General features: G+C 55.7%; 2 protein-coding genes across 2 annotated transcripts; both read left to right on the top strand.

Annotated features, from left to right (window-relative positions):
- Positions 1-1,274: 1,274 nt before the first annotated feature.
- On the top strand, positions 1,275-12,649 carry LOC116423682 (keratin-associated protein 10-4-like). Its single transcript, XM_031968786.1, is given in 8 exon segments — positions 1,275-1,837; positions 6,867-6,889; positions 7,222-7,520; positions 7,522-7,672; positions 8,145-8,226; positions 9,859-10,053; positions 11,225-11,247; positions 11,309-12,649. Coding segments are annotated over 8 exon segments (2,130 nt in total). The 5' UTR covers positions 1,275-1,467; the 3' UTR covers positions 12,296-12,649.
- A 349-nt stretch (positions 12,650-12,998) lies between these two features.
- On the top strand, positions 12,999-16,408 carry LOC116423681 (keratin-associated protein 4-4-like). The gene is made up of 2 exons (XM_031968785.1): positions 12,999-13,211; positions 15,019-16,408. The coding sequence occupies exons 1-2, from the start codon at positions 12,999-13,001 to the stop codon at positions 15,601-15,603; spliced, it is 798 nt and encodes a 265-aa protein (XP_031824645.1). The 3' UTR covers positions 15,604-16,408.
- The last annotated feature ends 168 nt before the right edge of the window (positions 16,409-16,576 follow it).

Below are 16,576 nucleotides of genomic sequence, written 5' to 3'. Positions count from 1 at the left end.
ACAGGCCTCAGACAGCTTGGCTTGGGTCCCTCCTCCAGAGGCGGCACCGATTAGCTTAAGAGCATAGCCTTCAGCAAGTCACCCTCTGCTTCCTGGAGCCGCCCAGCAGCGGCCAGAACGTGCCATGAAAGCCCATCCCCTCAGGCCACCTTCCCTTGCTTGGAATGGCCTCTTCTGCCCTTTGGGGTCAACCTTGAAGAGCCAGCTGCTGATCCAAGTCTGCCTGGCACGAGCTCCCTTTCCATCACATCCCGAGTGCCCGGATGTCCCCTTGGTCAGGGGCGGACCTCTCGGCAGAGGGCCTGGGAATCGGGACTGTTGCCATCGCGGTTATGGGGCAGGCACGAGTGCGAGTCGCAGAGGCGAGCCTGTCTCATTTGGCCCAGTGGCAGACGTCCTTCCTACGCATTCCCTTGGCCTGCTCCAGAGACCAAGTTCCAGGAAATCCCCACAGGGAGCCCACTGGCCATTTTGCCTGACATGGGAGGCATCTTCTCCACACCCTGCTCATCTCCCCATTGCCACCCACCTCCCTTCACTGAGAAGCACTGGGTGTCCCATCGCTGGCTGCCCACGGCCGCGGGCCCCAGAGCCCTCTGAGGCTCTCCTCAGCAAGGCTGCCGTGCTTCCTCAGACAGATTTCTGCGGAGACGTGTGCCCGGGAATGCCCACTGCATAGCAGCTCCCTCCAGTCCTGCTATGCATCGCACTGTGCCTCACCTCCCTGGAGTCTGAAAAGCCCCACGGGACCTCCCTGCCCACAGGAACTGGCTCCCATTCAGACAAGAGCACACGATCACACACACCTGCAGCCCTTTGCCCCCAGAGCTGCGGCACCACCATGGACGCTCCTTGCAGGCGACAGGCTCCAGTTGCCTTTTACCTGCTGGCCCCTTTTCCCCTGCACCAAAGCCCAACCCACTGACTTCCTTTCAGCCTCACGTTTGGCATCAGAGATGCAAGAGACCCCAAGGTAGGATACGTATCCAACATCTCAGAACCCTAGCAGCCCCATCCCCAAATACACACACACACACACACACACACACACACACACACACACACACACTGACAAGACTCATACACACAAAGAAGCCAGCAGGAGCACAATCAGACTCATACAGGTAGAGGTGTTTGTGGACCGATGGCTGTCACCCGGGCTATGTCACCTTCCCCTAATGATCGGCTTCTGAGAGAAGCGGCCACAAACAACAACAGGGAAGAAGGTCCTGGCTTCCCTTGGGCCATCCTCCTGACAGAAGGGATATAAAAGCCCACCAGGCTAGGGCACCTTCACACGCAGCCCTACAGCTTCACTCACACTTACTCACACCCACAGGTACAGACACCAGCCCCAACCCACTGAGGCTCTAGCACCGACCTGCATCAAGACACTCGGCCCCTCACTTACACCCATTTCCCAGTCTTTCTTTGCTGGCCAAGGCACCCCATCCAGCTGCTCCCACCATGGCAGACACCTGTTTTTCCGGGCCTTGTGTTCCCACGGCCTCGGCCGTCTCGGTCTGCTCCAGTGACGTGAGCTGCGGCAGCAACAGAATCTGCTTGCCCAGTTCTTGCACCGGCTCTTCCTGGCATTTGGACGACTGCCCAGAGAGCTGTTGTGAACCTAGCTGCTGCGGCCCCAGCTGCTGCGCCCCCCCTTCCTGCCCAGCCCTGTGCTGCACACCGGCCTCCTGCCTGACCCTTGTGTGCCGGCCGGTCTGCTGCGTGCCCCCTACCTGCCAGGCGGCGTGTGAACCCGGCCCCTGTCAGGCTGTCTGCACCTCCTGCTGCTCGCCGTCCTGCTGCCAGCAGTCTTCCTGCCAGCCCACTGGCTGTGGGTCTTTCCTGGGCCAACGGTCCTGCGCCCGCCCTTCCAGTCCCTTCCTTTTCTTCCCAATTCCCCCTTCCCTCCTTTCCTCCCCAGCCCACTGCCTTCCCAGCCTCCTTTGTCCCTTCTCCTGCAAAAGGGGTGCAGCCCGGCCTCCCTGCTTTGTGCCTGTCCCCCAAAACCCCTCTTGCCCCGTCCTCCTCTTTGCTGCCCCCTCCTGCTGTCCAGCCCCCTGCCTGCCCCCGCCTCCTGTGTGTCCCCGTCTGCCGGCCCACCTGCCGGGCCGCCCTCTGGCTCCCCCTGCGGCCAAGAAATCTTTCCCTGACCCGGGGCTTTCCCCCTCTTCCCCTGGCTTGCCCTCTGTCTCCCGCCACCCGGGCCCACTTCTGCTGGTCTCCTGGAATCCCTCCCCAGGCATTAGCCTCAAATGACGGCCCGCCCCCGCCCCCTGCTATGAGAACCTCAGGGTGTGGAATGCAACAAACAATCTGCCTCGAACCCCCCTTCGGCCTCTTCCAAACCATGGCTGCCCCAGCCTCGGCCCGTGCTTGGCATGCACCCGGGCCCACTGCTTGCAGCCCCTGGGCAGGCTCTCTCTAATGTCAACGTGCATGGGGATGGCTTTGGCCGGGGCCTGCCTGGTTGGCAGCATCCAACTCCCTTTTCTGGACTCTCCTCATCCTGTTTCCTCATCTTGGGCCCAACTGGGAAAGCCCAGGGCTCACGCTGCCCAAGGCAACCTGCAAGGCCCAAGGCTCCAGGGAATCAGTGTCCAGGTGACAGACATGCCCCTTTACCGACTCCTGAGGTCCTCCAGGGAGACCCCTGACACATCGCACCCACCTCTGCCCCTGCCTTCCAGACCCACAATCTAGCCCTTTAAAATCTTTCCCCCTTGTCCACCATCCACCCACCTTCAAGCACACGGGGGTCCCAGCTGCCTCCAGGAGGGGGGCCCGCATGCCTGCAAGAAAGGATGTCCTTATATTTAACAAAATAGGATTTGGCCATCTGGGGGAGGGTTGGAGGGAGGGAGGAAAAATCAGAAAAGGGTGAGTGCCAGGGAAATGTTGTAAAATATTACCCTGGCTTGGGTTCTTCAACAAAAAGGTTATAATTTTAAAAAAAAGGGAAAAAAAATAATTCTTAAAAAAAAAAAGAAAAGAAAGGATGTCCTTGGCACTTGGGTTCCTCTAGAATGACTCTCTGGCACCCAGCTTTTCTGGTGTCAAAGCTCCCAGAAACAAGGCCTTTTGGGTATGAGGGGACCCTCAGCTGGGGCCACATCCCAAAGCTGGCCTTTGCCCGGCTTCAAAGACCCTGAACCGGGGTCTCACTAAGCAGTTCCTGCCTTTGGAATGAGTTCCAGGCATGAGGGCACCGTCCTGGCAAGAACACAATCCGGCCCAGAAATCCCTGGCACGGGCCAGCCCTTGACACGTGCGGGCTGGGTACACTGGCGCCTCGCTGTGCCCCAGGACGGGTTTGAGGGACTCCAAGGCCCGGCCTCCCAGTAGTTCAGGCCCAGACTTGCCCACATGGGGCATTCGGCCCCTGGGACAGCTGAGGAGGGTTGGGCTCTCGGGGAACAGGGGCTTGCTAACGCGCCAACTCAGTGGGAGGGCACCAAATCTTATTTGGAGTGTTGTGATAGGGAATGGACCTCTTGCAGCAGGCTCACCAGCCCATCCAGAGCAGCCTCTGCAGCAGCCTGTGCTTTCTTTTTAAAAAAATTTTTTTTTATTATAATAACTTTTTATTGACAGAATCTATGCCAGGATAACATTTTACATTATCCCTTGCACTCACTTCTGCTCCCATTTTTTCCCCTCTCTCCCTCCACCCCCTAGATAACAACCTTTATTTTAGACCAACATTCCCCAGTATATTCTAGATACAATTTGTGTGCAGAACCAAAACATTTTCTTGTTGCCGGGGTTGTATTCAGAACTAAAAATAACCTGGGAAGAAAAACAAAAATGCAAACAGTTTACACCACCATTTCCTATTATTCTTTTTTTTGGGTTGTGTGCTTTCTGCCTCATTGAGCAATTGAAACTGAATTGGGTCTTCTCTTTTGTCGAAAAAATCCCCCATAAATACCAATCCTCCCTTTTCCTCATTGTTGGAAGGTATATTGGGATCTCCCTGGTTCTGCTCATTTCACTCAGCATCGGATGCTTTATTCTCTTTCCTCTGTATTTCCATCCCTGCTGGTCATTTCTTATAGAACAATAATATTCCTTAAGGTTCATATTTAACAATTTTCAAACCATTCTCCCAAATTGGTGGAAAAAAAAAATCAAAATTTTTCCAGTTTCTGGCCACCACAAACAGAGCTGCCATAGACATTTTGGCACATACAGGTCCCTTTTCCTTCTTTAGTATCTCCTTTATAAGCTCAGTGTGACACTGCCGAATCAAAGGGGTACACAGTTTGATAACTTTTGGGCATAATTCCAGTTTCTCTCCAAGAATGGTTGGTTCATTCACAACTCCAAACAATGCATCAGTGGCCCGGTTTTCCCCTCCCTCAACATTCCATATTATTTTTTCCTTCATCTGACCAATCTGACAGGTGTATCATAACTCCGGGTTGTCTTTTTTGCATTTTCTCTGATCAATAGTGATTTGGAACACACCTTTCCTTTGGTAGTAATAGTTTCCTTTTCATCTCTAAAATTGTCTGTTCATATCCTTTGACCATTTATCCAATTGGAGAAATGGCTTTGAATTCTTATAAATTAAAGTCAATTCTCTATACATTTTTAAAAGGGCCTTTCAGAACCTTTAACTTTGTGAAATCTTTTTCCCCGGTTATTTGCTTCCCTTCCCTTTGTTTGCTTTGGTTTTGTTTGTACAAAAGCTTTTTTTGATGTAATCAAAAATTTTTTTTGTGATCAATAATGATCTCTAGTTCCTCTTTGGTCCAAAATTTCTTCCTTCCTTCCTCCACGGGTCGACAGATTTAAAATCCTATGTTTCCTCTAATTTTTTATAATCTCATTCTTTAATTAAATCCTTGGACCCATTTGATCTTATCTTGGTATCGGTTGTTAGGGTTGGGTCCGTGCCTAATTTCTCCATACTAATTTCCAATTACCCAGCAGTTTTTGTGAAATAATGAATTCTTTCCCAAAAAGTTAGGATCTTTGGGTTTTGTCATACCTGGATTGCTATAGTTGACTATTCTGCTTGTGAACCTAACCTGTTCGACTGATCCAACTAATCTATTTCTTAGCCGGTACCAAATGGTTTTGGGGACTGCTGCTTTATAAAAGTTTTTAGATCAGGTGGCTAACCTGTGCTTTCTTGAATGAACTTTTGGGCCGTGACACCTGGGCTCACAGAGACCACAAGGGCAAAGGTCTCTGGGCCAAGGACTCAACGGGTACAGGGGAAAAGGGAAAAAGCCCCATGCCAGCAGAGTCTTACTGACAGTCTTGACTAACACAAAGTCACCCTGGTCCAAAGGAATTTGGGCCCTGTTGTCTCCGCCACAGGTCCTCAGGGATTCTGGCCCTCAGAAAACCACTTTTAGCCTGGTAGAAAGCCCTGCAGGGTGAGGTCTGGTGACATTTCCCATGCGGGACAGGAAAGAACACTGTGGTGAGGGCTCCCCAAGACTCTGACCGGCCCCCCTTCCCCCCCCAGGTCCTGTGGCACAGAACCACTGTGGCACAACAGGCCAAGGGAAAGGTCAAAAAAAAACCTCACAGGCTGCTGTCTCCGCCCCTCTCTCTCGCCAGAAGGCACACAATCACAAAGGTACCACAGTCCTCCAGACAGCTTAGCTTGGGTCCACCTCCAAGGCGGCACCGATTGGCTTGAGCGGGCTTCAACGGACCCTTTGCTTCCTGGGGCCGGCCCAAGGAGGAGGGTGTGCCATGAGGCCCTCCCCTCAGGCCACCTTCCCTTGCTTGGAATGGCCCTTCTGCCCACTTCAGGTCCAACCCCAAGAGCCCTGGGGTCCAAGTCTTGCCGGCAAAGCTCCCCTTTCCATCCCGTCCCAGGACCCGGCCTTTGTCCCCAAAGTCATGGGAACCTCCGGCCAGAGAGGCCTGGGAATCGGGACCTGTTGCCATGGCGGGTTTGGGCCGGCAGGGGAGTCGTGAAGGCGAGCCTGTCTCACCAAGCCTGGTGGGACGTCCTTTCTTCAATTTCCATTGGCCCTTCCCCAGGAACCTGGTTCCAGGAAAGCCCCACAGGGGGGCCCATTGGCCTTTTTGCTTGGACATGGGAGGCATCTTCTCCATGCCCCTGCTCCTCTCCCCCCCTCCCCATTTCCTCCCTTCCTTTTGAAGCCGGGTGTTACATCGCTGGCTGCCCACAGCAGGAACAGGGTCCCAAACCCTCTGGGGCCCTCCCCCAAAGGCCGGCCAGCTTCCCGGACAGATTTCTGCAGGGCGGTCCGGGAATGCCCACCACTGGGGCTCCCTCCCAGGTCCTGCTATGCATTGCACTGTGCCTCCCACCTCCCTGGGTCAAAAGCCCCCGGGACCTCCCTGCCCACAGGGTTGGCCCCGTTCAGACAAGGCACCCAATCACACCCGTAGCCCCTCTGCCCCAGGCCGCGGCACCCCATAACGTTCCTTGCAGGCAGGGCCCAGTTCTGCTTTGCCTTTGGCCCCTTTTCCCCTGCCAAAGCCCAACCCACTGACTTCCTTTCCAGCCCACGGGCATCAGTAAACAGAACCAAATGGTTACCCATCATCTCAGAACCTTGGCCCATCCCAAATACACACGAACACAGACTTACACCCGGCCGCCGCCATTCCACCTCAAAGCTAAGAGGTGTTTGTGGACCGATGGCTTCACCAAGGGCTTGTAACCATCCCCTAATGATCGGCTTCTGGAGTGAAGCGAACCATAAACAACAACAAGGGAAAAGGGTCCCGTCTAACTTTGGATCTCCTTTCCTGGCGGGGAGGGATAAAAACCCCACCAAGGGCTGGGAACCTTTTCCACACACAGCCCCACAACTTCACTCACACTCCACTCCAAACCCCCACATCCCCACACCCACACCCCACAGGTACAGACACCAGCCCCAGCCTGGTGAGGCTCAACACCCTCCCTGCATCAGGCACTCGGCCCCTCGCCCAACCCATTTTCCCAGTCTTTTGCCCAAGGCACCCCATCCAGCTGCTTTCCCCACCATGGCAGACACCTGTTTTTCAGGCCTTGTTTTCCCACGGCCTCGGCCATTTGGTCTGCTCTTGGTGGCGTGAGCCCGGCAGCAACAGGTCCTTGCCCAATTCTTGCCCCGGCTCTTCCTGGGGCTGGACGACCGCCCAGAAGGCTGGTGAACCCAGCTCTGGGCCCCGGCCTGCCTTTGCTGCCCAGCCCCGTGCTGCACGCCGGCCCCTGCCTGACGCTCGTGTTGCCAGCCGGTCTGCTGCGTACCCCCCGGGCCGGCGTGTGGCCCAGCCCCTGCCAGGCTTCTGCACCTCCTGCGCTGCCCTTTCCTGCTGCCGGTTTGCTGCCAGCCCACTGGCTGCGGGTCTTCCCTGTGGCCAGCAGTCCTGCTGCCCAGACCCCCCTGCACTGCCTCTCCCTGCACGGTGCAGTCCTGCTGCTGCGTCCCCATGTGCTGCAAGCCCAGCTGCTGCATCGCCCTGCCCGTGTGCTGCAAGCCCAGCTGCTGTGGGACCACAGCCTGTTGGCCTCCACCTCCTGCTGCTCCAGCCCAGCTGCTGCCGCCCGGCCCTCCTGCCGTGTCCCTCCGTCTGCCGGCCCGTGTGCAGCCAGCCTCCCTGTTGTTGTTTGCCCCTCCCCCCCCACGTCCTCCTCCCTGCCACCCCTCCTGTCCAGCCCCCCACCTGCTGCCCCCCCTCCCTGGTTCCCGCCTGCCGGCCCACCTGCTGAACCCAGCCTCCTCCCAGCCTCTTGACCCAAGTCTTGCTCTTTGACCACAGGCTGCTGCACTCTGTCCCCCTGTCTGATGCCCTCTGTCTCTCTCCCACCCTGGGAGCCACTTCTCCTGGTCTCCTGGATCCCTCCCCGGGCATCAGCCTCAGTAACTGACTGGCCACCGCCCGCCACCCTGCCTTGCAGAGACCTCAGAGGTGCTGAAGTGCAGCAAACAGCCTCGCCATCTGAACCCCTGTGGGTCTCTTCCAAACCATGGCTGCCCCCAGCCTCGGCCCCTGCTTGGCGTGCACCCGGGCCCACTGCTTGCAGCCCCCGGGCAGGCTCTCTCTAATGTCAAAGTGCATGGGGATGGTTATGGCCACAGCCAGCCCTACTAATAAACAGCATCAACTCACTTTTCTGGCCTCTCACTCATCCTGTTTCCTCATCTTGGGCCCAGCTGGGAAAGCTGGAGCCTCATGCTGGCACAAGGCAGCTTGAGGAGCCCACGAGGCCCCAAGAAAAAGTGCGCAGCCTGACTGGCATGCCACACACCTCACTGTGTTCCTACAGAGCCGGGCCCTGACACAGCGCACCACACTCTGCCCCCTGCCTTCCAGACCACAATCCTATAAAATCTTTCCCCTGGGTCCACCATCACCACATCCAAGCACATCAGCCAAGAGGCCAGCTGCCTCCAGGTCATGGGAGGGGGGAACCTTCACATGCACTGCTTAGGGAGGATATCACGCACTCCTTGGCACACATTTCTCTAGAATGACCTCCCTATCGCTCCAACTTTCTGGCATTAAGCTCTCAAGGAGCAGGCCTATGGACTTGAGGGGACACTCATGTGGGCACTTACACATCACAAGTGGGCCTTTGCATGGCCTCAAAGGCCCGGAGCCTTTGAGGTCTGGCCACTGGCATCTCCTGCTTTGGAATGAGCCCCAGAACACAAGGAACACTATTAAGGGACAGGTCAGTTCCCCGAGAGCCTTCACAGCTGTGAATCATAACATCTGAAGGAGTTGCAGAGCAGTCTTTGCTGATACAGGTGTTGCAGACTGGGAATGATATAAATTGGAGGCAAAGGGAAGAGGACAGAGGTCAGACAATGCAACAGTCTGTCAATCAGAGAGGTCTGAGAACAGCAACTACCTCTCAGTCTCCTTGTATCATCTGCTCACAAGAGGAGGTCCATTCTGGGTGGGATCTCCAGCAGCGACAGTCAGGTGGCTCCCATGTATTCCTACAGAACACTTTGATCCATGTGCAAAAACACACATCCTGTGCGAGAAGTCCCTGGGAAGGAGTCAGCCTTGTTGTGATGGGGCCAGTAGGTACATTGCAACGCCTTGCTTGTTGCCAGGATGGGTTGAGGGATTACTCAGCCCTAACCTCCCCATACTCCAGGCAGATAGTAGGAACACAGAGGGCACCGGGGCCCCGGAACTGCTGAGGAGGCTGGACCTCTCAGCTCACAGGGGCCTCACCCAAAGCTGGGCAACCAAATGTTTCTGGGCCTGTGTGCACGGCAGGGCCACAGACACTCTTTGCAGCTGGTTCTCCAGCCCATGCAGCTCAGCTGCAGCAGCCTGAACTTTCCTGAAGGAATTTTTGACCCATAACACCCGGGGCTTATAGGGCCACAAAGGGGCTTCTGGGAGCGGGACTCTCCTGAGGTCCAAGGGAAAGGAGGAAAAAGCCCCATGGCAGCAGTCCTGTTGACAGTTGTGACTAACACAACAAAAATATTAGCCTGGCCATGACTTCCCAGATACTATTGTCACTGCCACAGGAACTCACGGATCCCAGCCCTGAGGAAGCCACTTTGACCAGGGTAAAAAGACCCTGCAGGGGTGAGGCCCGAGATGATGCTCCCCATGGCAGGGACAGGAAGAACTATGTAGTAAAGAAGCTGTCCTGAGACTGACCATGGGCCACACAGCCACAGGAGAGCACTGGGAAAGCTCAGAACCAGAAAATGCTCCTGCCAGCAGGCTATCGCACCCTCTCTCTGGCCGAGGGCACATATGGCAAGTCACAACAGTCCTCAGAAAGCCTGTGGGCATCAACTAGGTTAGGAGCATGGCCTTCAGCCTGTTGCCCTCTGCTTCCTGGAGCCACCCAGCAGAGAGGCGAGAACACTCTGTGAGAGCCTGTCCCCTCAGGCACCTTCCCTTGCTTGGAATGGCCGCTTCTGCTCTTTGGGCTCGACCTTGAAGTGGCACCTGCTGATCCAAGTCTGCCTGGCATGAGCTCCCTCTCCATCACATCCCCCATGCCCGACGGATCCCATGAGGACATCTTGGAAGAGGGCCTGAAAATCGGGACTGTTGGCATGGCGGTGGCCGCCAGGATTCAGGGTGGGGGAACCTTCACATTCACTGCTTAGGAAGGATGCCCCACACTTCTCTAGAATGTCCTCTTTGTTGCTCCAGCTTTCTAGCATTGAGCTCACAAGGAGCAGGCCTATGGACTTGCGGGCATCCTCACCAGCGAACTCAGAGACCCGGAGCCCTTGGGGCCCGGCCACTGGCAGTTACCCCTCTGGAATGGGCTCCAGAGCACAAGGACCATCTTGACCCATGTTACAAGCACGCACATCCTGTGCCAGAGGTCCCAGGCAAGGAGTCGGCCTTGGCGCGATGGAGCCAGCAGGTACACTGTGACGCCTCGCTTGTTAATAGAATGAGTCGAGGAATTGCCAAGCCCTTGCCTCCCAGCAATCCTGGCAGATAATGTGAGCACAGAGGGCATCGTGGACCCTGGCAACTACTGAGGAGGCTGGAGCTCTCAGGGCACAGGGGCCTCCTCGCCCAAAGTCAGGCAACTCAGCAGTGAGCGAGTATCTAGTGCTTATGGACCAGTGAAAGTGGCAGGGCCACGGACACTCAATGGAGCAGGCTCTCTGGTCCATCTAGCGCAGTCTCTGTGACAGTCTGCACTTTCCTGAAGGAACTTTTGGTCCATGTCACCAGTGGCTCACATGGCCACAGAGGGAAGGGCCCTTGGGTCCTCCTTGCAGAAAATGGGCTCCAGCTCTTCATTCCTTCTGCCTGCTGGCCCCTTTTCCCTTGCATCAAAGCCAAGCCCACTGACTTCCTTTCAGCCTCACGTTTGGCATCAGTGACCCAACAGAACCCAAGGCAGGATACATATCCATCATCTCAGAACCCTAGCATGCCCATCCCCAAATACATACACACACGCATGCACACACACACACACACACACACACACACACACACTGACAAGACTCATACACACACAGAAGCCAGCAGCAGCACGGTCAGACTCATACAGCTAGAGGTGTTTGTGGACCGATGGCTGTCACCAGGGCTATGTCACCATCCGTTAATGACCGGCTTCTGAGGGAAGCGGCCACAAACAACAACAGGGAAGAAGGTCCTGGCTTCCCTTGGATCATCCTCCTGGCAGGAGGGATATAAAAGCCCTCCAGGCTAGGGCACCTTCACACACAGCCCCACAGTTTCACTCACACTCACACTCACATCCCCACACCCACACCCACAGGCACAGACACCAGCCCCAACCCGGTGAGGCTCCAGCACCTCCCTGCATCAGGCACTTGGCCCCTTGCTGACACACTTTTCCCAGTCTTTGCTGCCCAAGGCACCCCATCCAGCTGCTCCCACCATGGCAGACACCTGTTTTTCTGGGCCTTGTGTTCCCACGGCCTCGGCCGTCTCGGTCTGTTCCAGTGACGTGAGCCGCAGCAGCAACAGAGTCTGCTTGCCCAGTTCTTGCACCGGCTCTTCTTGGCAGCTGGACGACTGCCCAGAGAGCTGTTGTGAACCCAGCTGCTGCGGCCCCAGCTGCTGCGCCCCCCCTTGCTGCCCAGCCCCGTGCTGCACGCCGGCCTCCTGCCTGACCCTCGTGTGCCGGCCGGTCTGCTGCGTGCCTGCCACCTGCCAGGCGTCGTGTGAACCCAGCCCCTGCCGGGCTGTCTGCACCTCCTGCTGCTCGCCCTCCTGCTGCCAGCAGTCTTGCTGCCCAGCCCCTTGCTGCACTGCCTCTCCCTGCACGGTGCAGTCTTGCTGCTGTGTCCCCATGTGCTGCAAGCCCAGCTGCTGCATCGCCCTGCCCATGTGCTGCAAGCCCAGGTGCTGTGTGACCACAGCCTGTTGCCCCACCTCATGCTCCTGCCAGCCCAGCTGCTGCCACCCGGCCTCCTGCTGTGTGCCTGTCTCCTGCAAATCCATTTGCTGTACTTCCTGCTCATCCTCCTCATCTTCCTCTTCTTCCTCATCTTCTTCCTCCTCTTCTTCCTCCTCTTGCTGCCTCTGCAGTCCACCCTCCTGCTGTCCAGCTTCCTGCTGCTGCCAGCCCAGCTGCTGCCGCCCAGCCTTCTGCGTGTCCCTCGTCTGCCAGCCCGTGTGCAGCCCGGCCTCCTGCTGTGTGCCTGTCTCCTGCAAACCCTCTTGCTGCGCCCCCACGTCCTCCTGCTCTTGCTGCTGCGCACCCTCCTGCTGTCCAGCCCCCACCTGCTGCCGCCCCGCCTCCTGCGTGTCCCTCGTCTGCCGGCCCACCTGCTGCAAGCCCGCCTGCTGCGCTCCCGGCTGCGGCCAGAAATCTTGCTGCTGACCACAGGCTGCTGCTCTCTGTCCCCCTGGCTGACGCCCTGTCTCTCGGGCTTGACTTCAATGGGCCTCCTGGATCCATCTTCAATCATCAGTCTCTCAACTGACCAGCTATCCCAGCCCTTTCTTGTGAAGATGACAAGGTCCCATGCTCACCTCAGCTATTTGAGCCCATGGCTGCCCCCAGCCTCAGTACCTGCTTTGGTGTGAACCCAGCCCCCTGGTGCAGCTTCTGTCAGGCTCTCTCTCAGCTCATGCCTGTAACCAGGCCCACTGCTTGCAGCCCCTGGCAGGTTCTCTCTATGGTCAATATTTGCAGGGATGGCCCTGACCATTCCCACCTGGTAATAAACGCCATCAATTCACTTTCCTGGCCTGTCACTAGTCTTGTTTCCTCACCTTAGGCCTATTGTACGGGTGTAGCGGGAAAGCACAATTACCACACAAGATGGGGAGACCAGCAGGCTGCCCAAGATAGTAACTGAACGGCCCCACCAGGCACACAGCTCCCCACGGTCATGCAGGGCCATGTCCTGAGCCATCCCTCTCCATCCCATTTCGAGCCACTTTCACACCCAGCAGCCTCACAAACCAAACTTCAGTGTGTCTAATTCAAGTGCAGGACACCCAGTGCACCCTGTCCCAGCATCTCCTCTAGAGCCTTAGTAACTGGCATGAATTTAGCCAGAAAATATTCCTTGACTCGGATGCCTGCCTACTCCTCCAGCCACACAGGCAGCATGTTCACATTGGAGGGCCCGACTCACACCCGAGCAGTCCTGGCACGTGGGAGTTCCCCTCGAGTGTCCCTGGCCGGCAGCCTCTGCACACCCAGCATTCAAGCAGCCTCCAGAATGTTCCACACAAACACAGCCAGCAGCCCCAGGACAAGGCAGCCCCAACCAATACCGGGGCTGACCGTGAGCTGACTGACAGTTTAGGGGAACCCTTTGTATGCAGAAACAGAGAAGTCAGAATGGGCAAAGAGGCCTTAACATTGATTCTGGAAAGGTTCCTTGCACACTGCCTCATGAACACACCTGCACGTTCACACACACAGACTTGCCCCGCCATTCTTGTCCCGCCTCCCATTTTCCCTGTGAGGGGAGGACTCTATCTTGAGAAAGGGACAGTGTCCACAAGAAGGGTCCTGAAAATGATCTTATCATGTGGCCCTTGCAGAGGGCAGTGAGTATCTTTGTTCAGGGCCATGCTTTTGAGGGAGACTGGCATCCCCCAGTGGAGGGAGAAAGGACCAGTCAGGAGGAAGTCCTGATTTGGAGAAAGATCTTTCCAGATAGTTCTAAGGGAAAATTTGACAACTGTCTGCAGGGGTGTGGAGGGATATAGACAAGAGAGAGATGAGGCTTCTTGCCTTCTTCCCCCAGAGCACAACCAGGAGAAGGATAAAAATGGGGGACCTGCAGAGGCTCACGTTTGATAATTCCTGACAATTATCAGTCACCCACTATTGAGACACTGTAGCCCCAGAAAGCCGGGGACATCTGGAAAGTTGGAGAGCGGGCTCTCCACAAGCACTCAGGAAACTCCCGTCTGTCGGGGCTGTACCAAGACTGCAGCATCCAAGGACAAAAGTGAGACAGTCTGGTCTCGGGAACTTGCAGCCTACCAGGAAAACAGGATGAAGATGGAGCAGACAATACGAGGTCATTTCAGAAGGACAGAGGGGGCTGGAATCTTCAGGGATCAGGAGGGGCTTGAGCTTAGTCTCAAAGCAAACAGAGGTGTGAAGGGAGAGTCACTTAGGCATGGGGGGCAGTTTGGGCAAAGGCATGGAGGTGGGAAACAGCATGTTGTTTATAAGGCACAGTAGGCAGGGTAGTCTGGCTGAGAGAGAACTTGATAAAGGAGATAATATGGAAAGAAGCTTGAAAGCTGGGAAGGACTCAGCCAGTGGACTTTTTACCTGCATTTTCAGAAACCACTGAAGCCTCATGAGCACAGTGTGTGGATGGGGTCTCCACACCTCAAAATGGCACTTTTCAATTTAGGCCCAGAAAAAGGGGATGACCTTGCCCCTAGGATGGCTCTCTCTCCCTGGGATGTTTGGTCCAGGAACAAACGAGTGACCATTACATGTCCTAGCCCAGAACGCACATGCCCAGGGGACCACTGAGCTTTCCACTCACTCAGCAGTTCTGAAACCTCCCTATGACTTAACAGGGAGAGGTCCAAACCCCGAAATTTGGAAGGTCACACTCCATTCCCCTTGCCACTGGACACATTTTTAGTAAATATTTGGGTCTGGATGATCTTAGAGAAATGAAGAAAACCCCTGATACCAGAAGGGGGAGGCTTCCTGCTTTGAGGACTCACCCAAGAGCTCTGGCTTTGGCTTTGAAGGAAGAAGGAGGAATCAGTATGAAGACATAATTAAACAAAGAGGACAGTGACCTCAGAGGAGACGCAAATTACAGGGAACAATCTGATGGCCTAAGAAACACTGGACAAGGATCTATTCAGGAGGTTAATAAGCTGGGAGGAGGAAGGGTAGGAGGAGCAACAGGAAAGAAAACAGCTTCTATTTGTTATGGTACAGGTATATACACACACAGACACACAGACACACACACACACATTGCAGAGGGGTATAAAAGCCTTGGGCAGAGGGGAAGGAGCACTCCAAACCCATCCCTCCTCCTCAGCTCCTTTCCTGAAAATCCCATCTACCTCACCCACCATGTGCCACACCAGCTGCTCCCCTAGCTGCCAGCCAACCTGCTCCGTGCCCGTGTGCTGCAAGCCCGTCTGCTGTGTCCGTCCTTGCTGCCGCCCGGCCTCCTGTGTGACCCTGCTGTGCCACCCAGCGTGCCCTGTGGTGACCAGCTGCCAGGCAGTCTGTGGAGCTGGAAGCTGTTCCCCTCCTGCTGTGTGTCCAGCCCCTGCCAGTCCAGCTGCTGCCAGGCTAGCCCCTGCAGCCCCTCTTGCTGTGTGTCCAGCCCCTGCCAGTCCAGCTGCTGCCAGGCTAGTCACTGCAGCCCCTCTTGCTGTGTGTCCAGCCCCTGCCAGTCCAGCTGCTGCCAGGCTAGCCCCTGCAGCCCCTCTTGCTGTGTGTCCAGCCCCTGCCAGTCCAGCTGCTGCCAGGCTAGTCCCTGCAGCTCCTCCTGCTGTGTGTCCAGCCCCTGCCAGTCCACCTGCTGCATGCCTGTCTGCTGCAAACCTGTTGTCTGTGTGCCTGTGTGCTGCAAGCCTGTAGCCTGTGTCACCACCTCCTGCCAGACCTCCTGCTGCCAGCCAAGTTCCTGCACCCCCTCAGTCTGTGGACCCTCCTGTTCCCCCTCCTGCTGCTAAGGAAGAGTCCTCCACAACATCCACTCCTAGTTAAATTAGCCTGGAAGAGGTGCCCACTGCTTGATTTTCTACTCCATTGAAGCAAGCCCTCTCTGGGCAACCAAAGCAAGTACTGTAAAGGGACCTTAGATGATTGGTGACCTCCCTGGAGCTCAGGGCAAAGAGATCCCTGTATGCAAAGTCTCTGTCTCCCTTCATTGCCTACATGATGGACAGCTCCCTCTGATGGAGGAACGGTTTGTTCAATGGGCCCTTGCTCCCTTGTAATGGGAATCTGGGCACCGGTATCAGCCCAATAAAGGCCTGGAATCCATCCCAGACAAACTGAGTCCTCAGGTCCTTTTTGCTCCTTGGGTGTCTCACGTCAGATAGGAACAATAGCCAGTGAAGCGCTGCCCACTCAGACTCAAGCGCTGCCCACTCAGACCCAAGCACTGCCCACTCAGACTCACTACTTATGTCATACCAGTGGTGATGGGAGGGGAGATGCTGCCGACCCCCCAGTTTCTTGTGGCTGATGCACCGCTTAGCTCTCATTGACCTCAACTGATTTATTGACTTTGTGTCTGAGTAAGACTGAAAACGAATAATCCAAAATCCCACCTCACTCTCCAGGAATCTATGTTCTAGTTCTCTTTCTGGGCCTTTCTTGAGAATTGCCATAAGGATATCATGGTCTGTTCACTCCACTGCTTCTGTCATTTAAGATTCAGAAACAGTAGAGATCATAGAGTCAGCAACCTTCCCATTTCACAGACAGGAAAGCTGAGGTGGCTTTCCCCTGAGTCACGGCTGCCTGCTCTGCAGACTTCTCATTGAAGACAAATCTGTAGCTCCCACCCAACATTTGAATGTCTTTCCTCATAAACCCCCAAATGTTAGCTAATCTGTTTAAGTAGTTTCCTTCAGGAAGTAGTGAAACAAGCAATGCGGGACTGTCTCATAGAAAGCCCAGAATCAGGAGAGGAAAAAG

This window comes from Sarcophilus harrisii, chromosome 4 (assembly GCF_902635505.1).
Source record: "Sarcophilus harrisii chromosome 4, mSarHar1.11, whole genome shotgun sequence".
NCBI lineage: Eukaryota > Metazoa > Chordata > Mammalia > Dasyuromorphia > Dasyuridae > Sarcophilus > Sarcophilus harrisii.
Note: the sequence above shows the minus strand (reverse complement) of the source record. Positions and strands in the feature narration are given on the sequence as shown.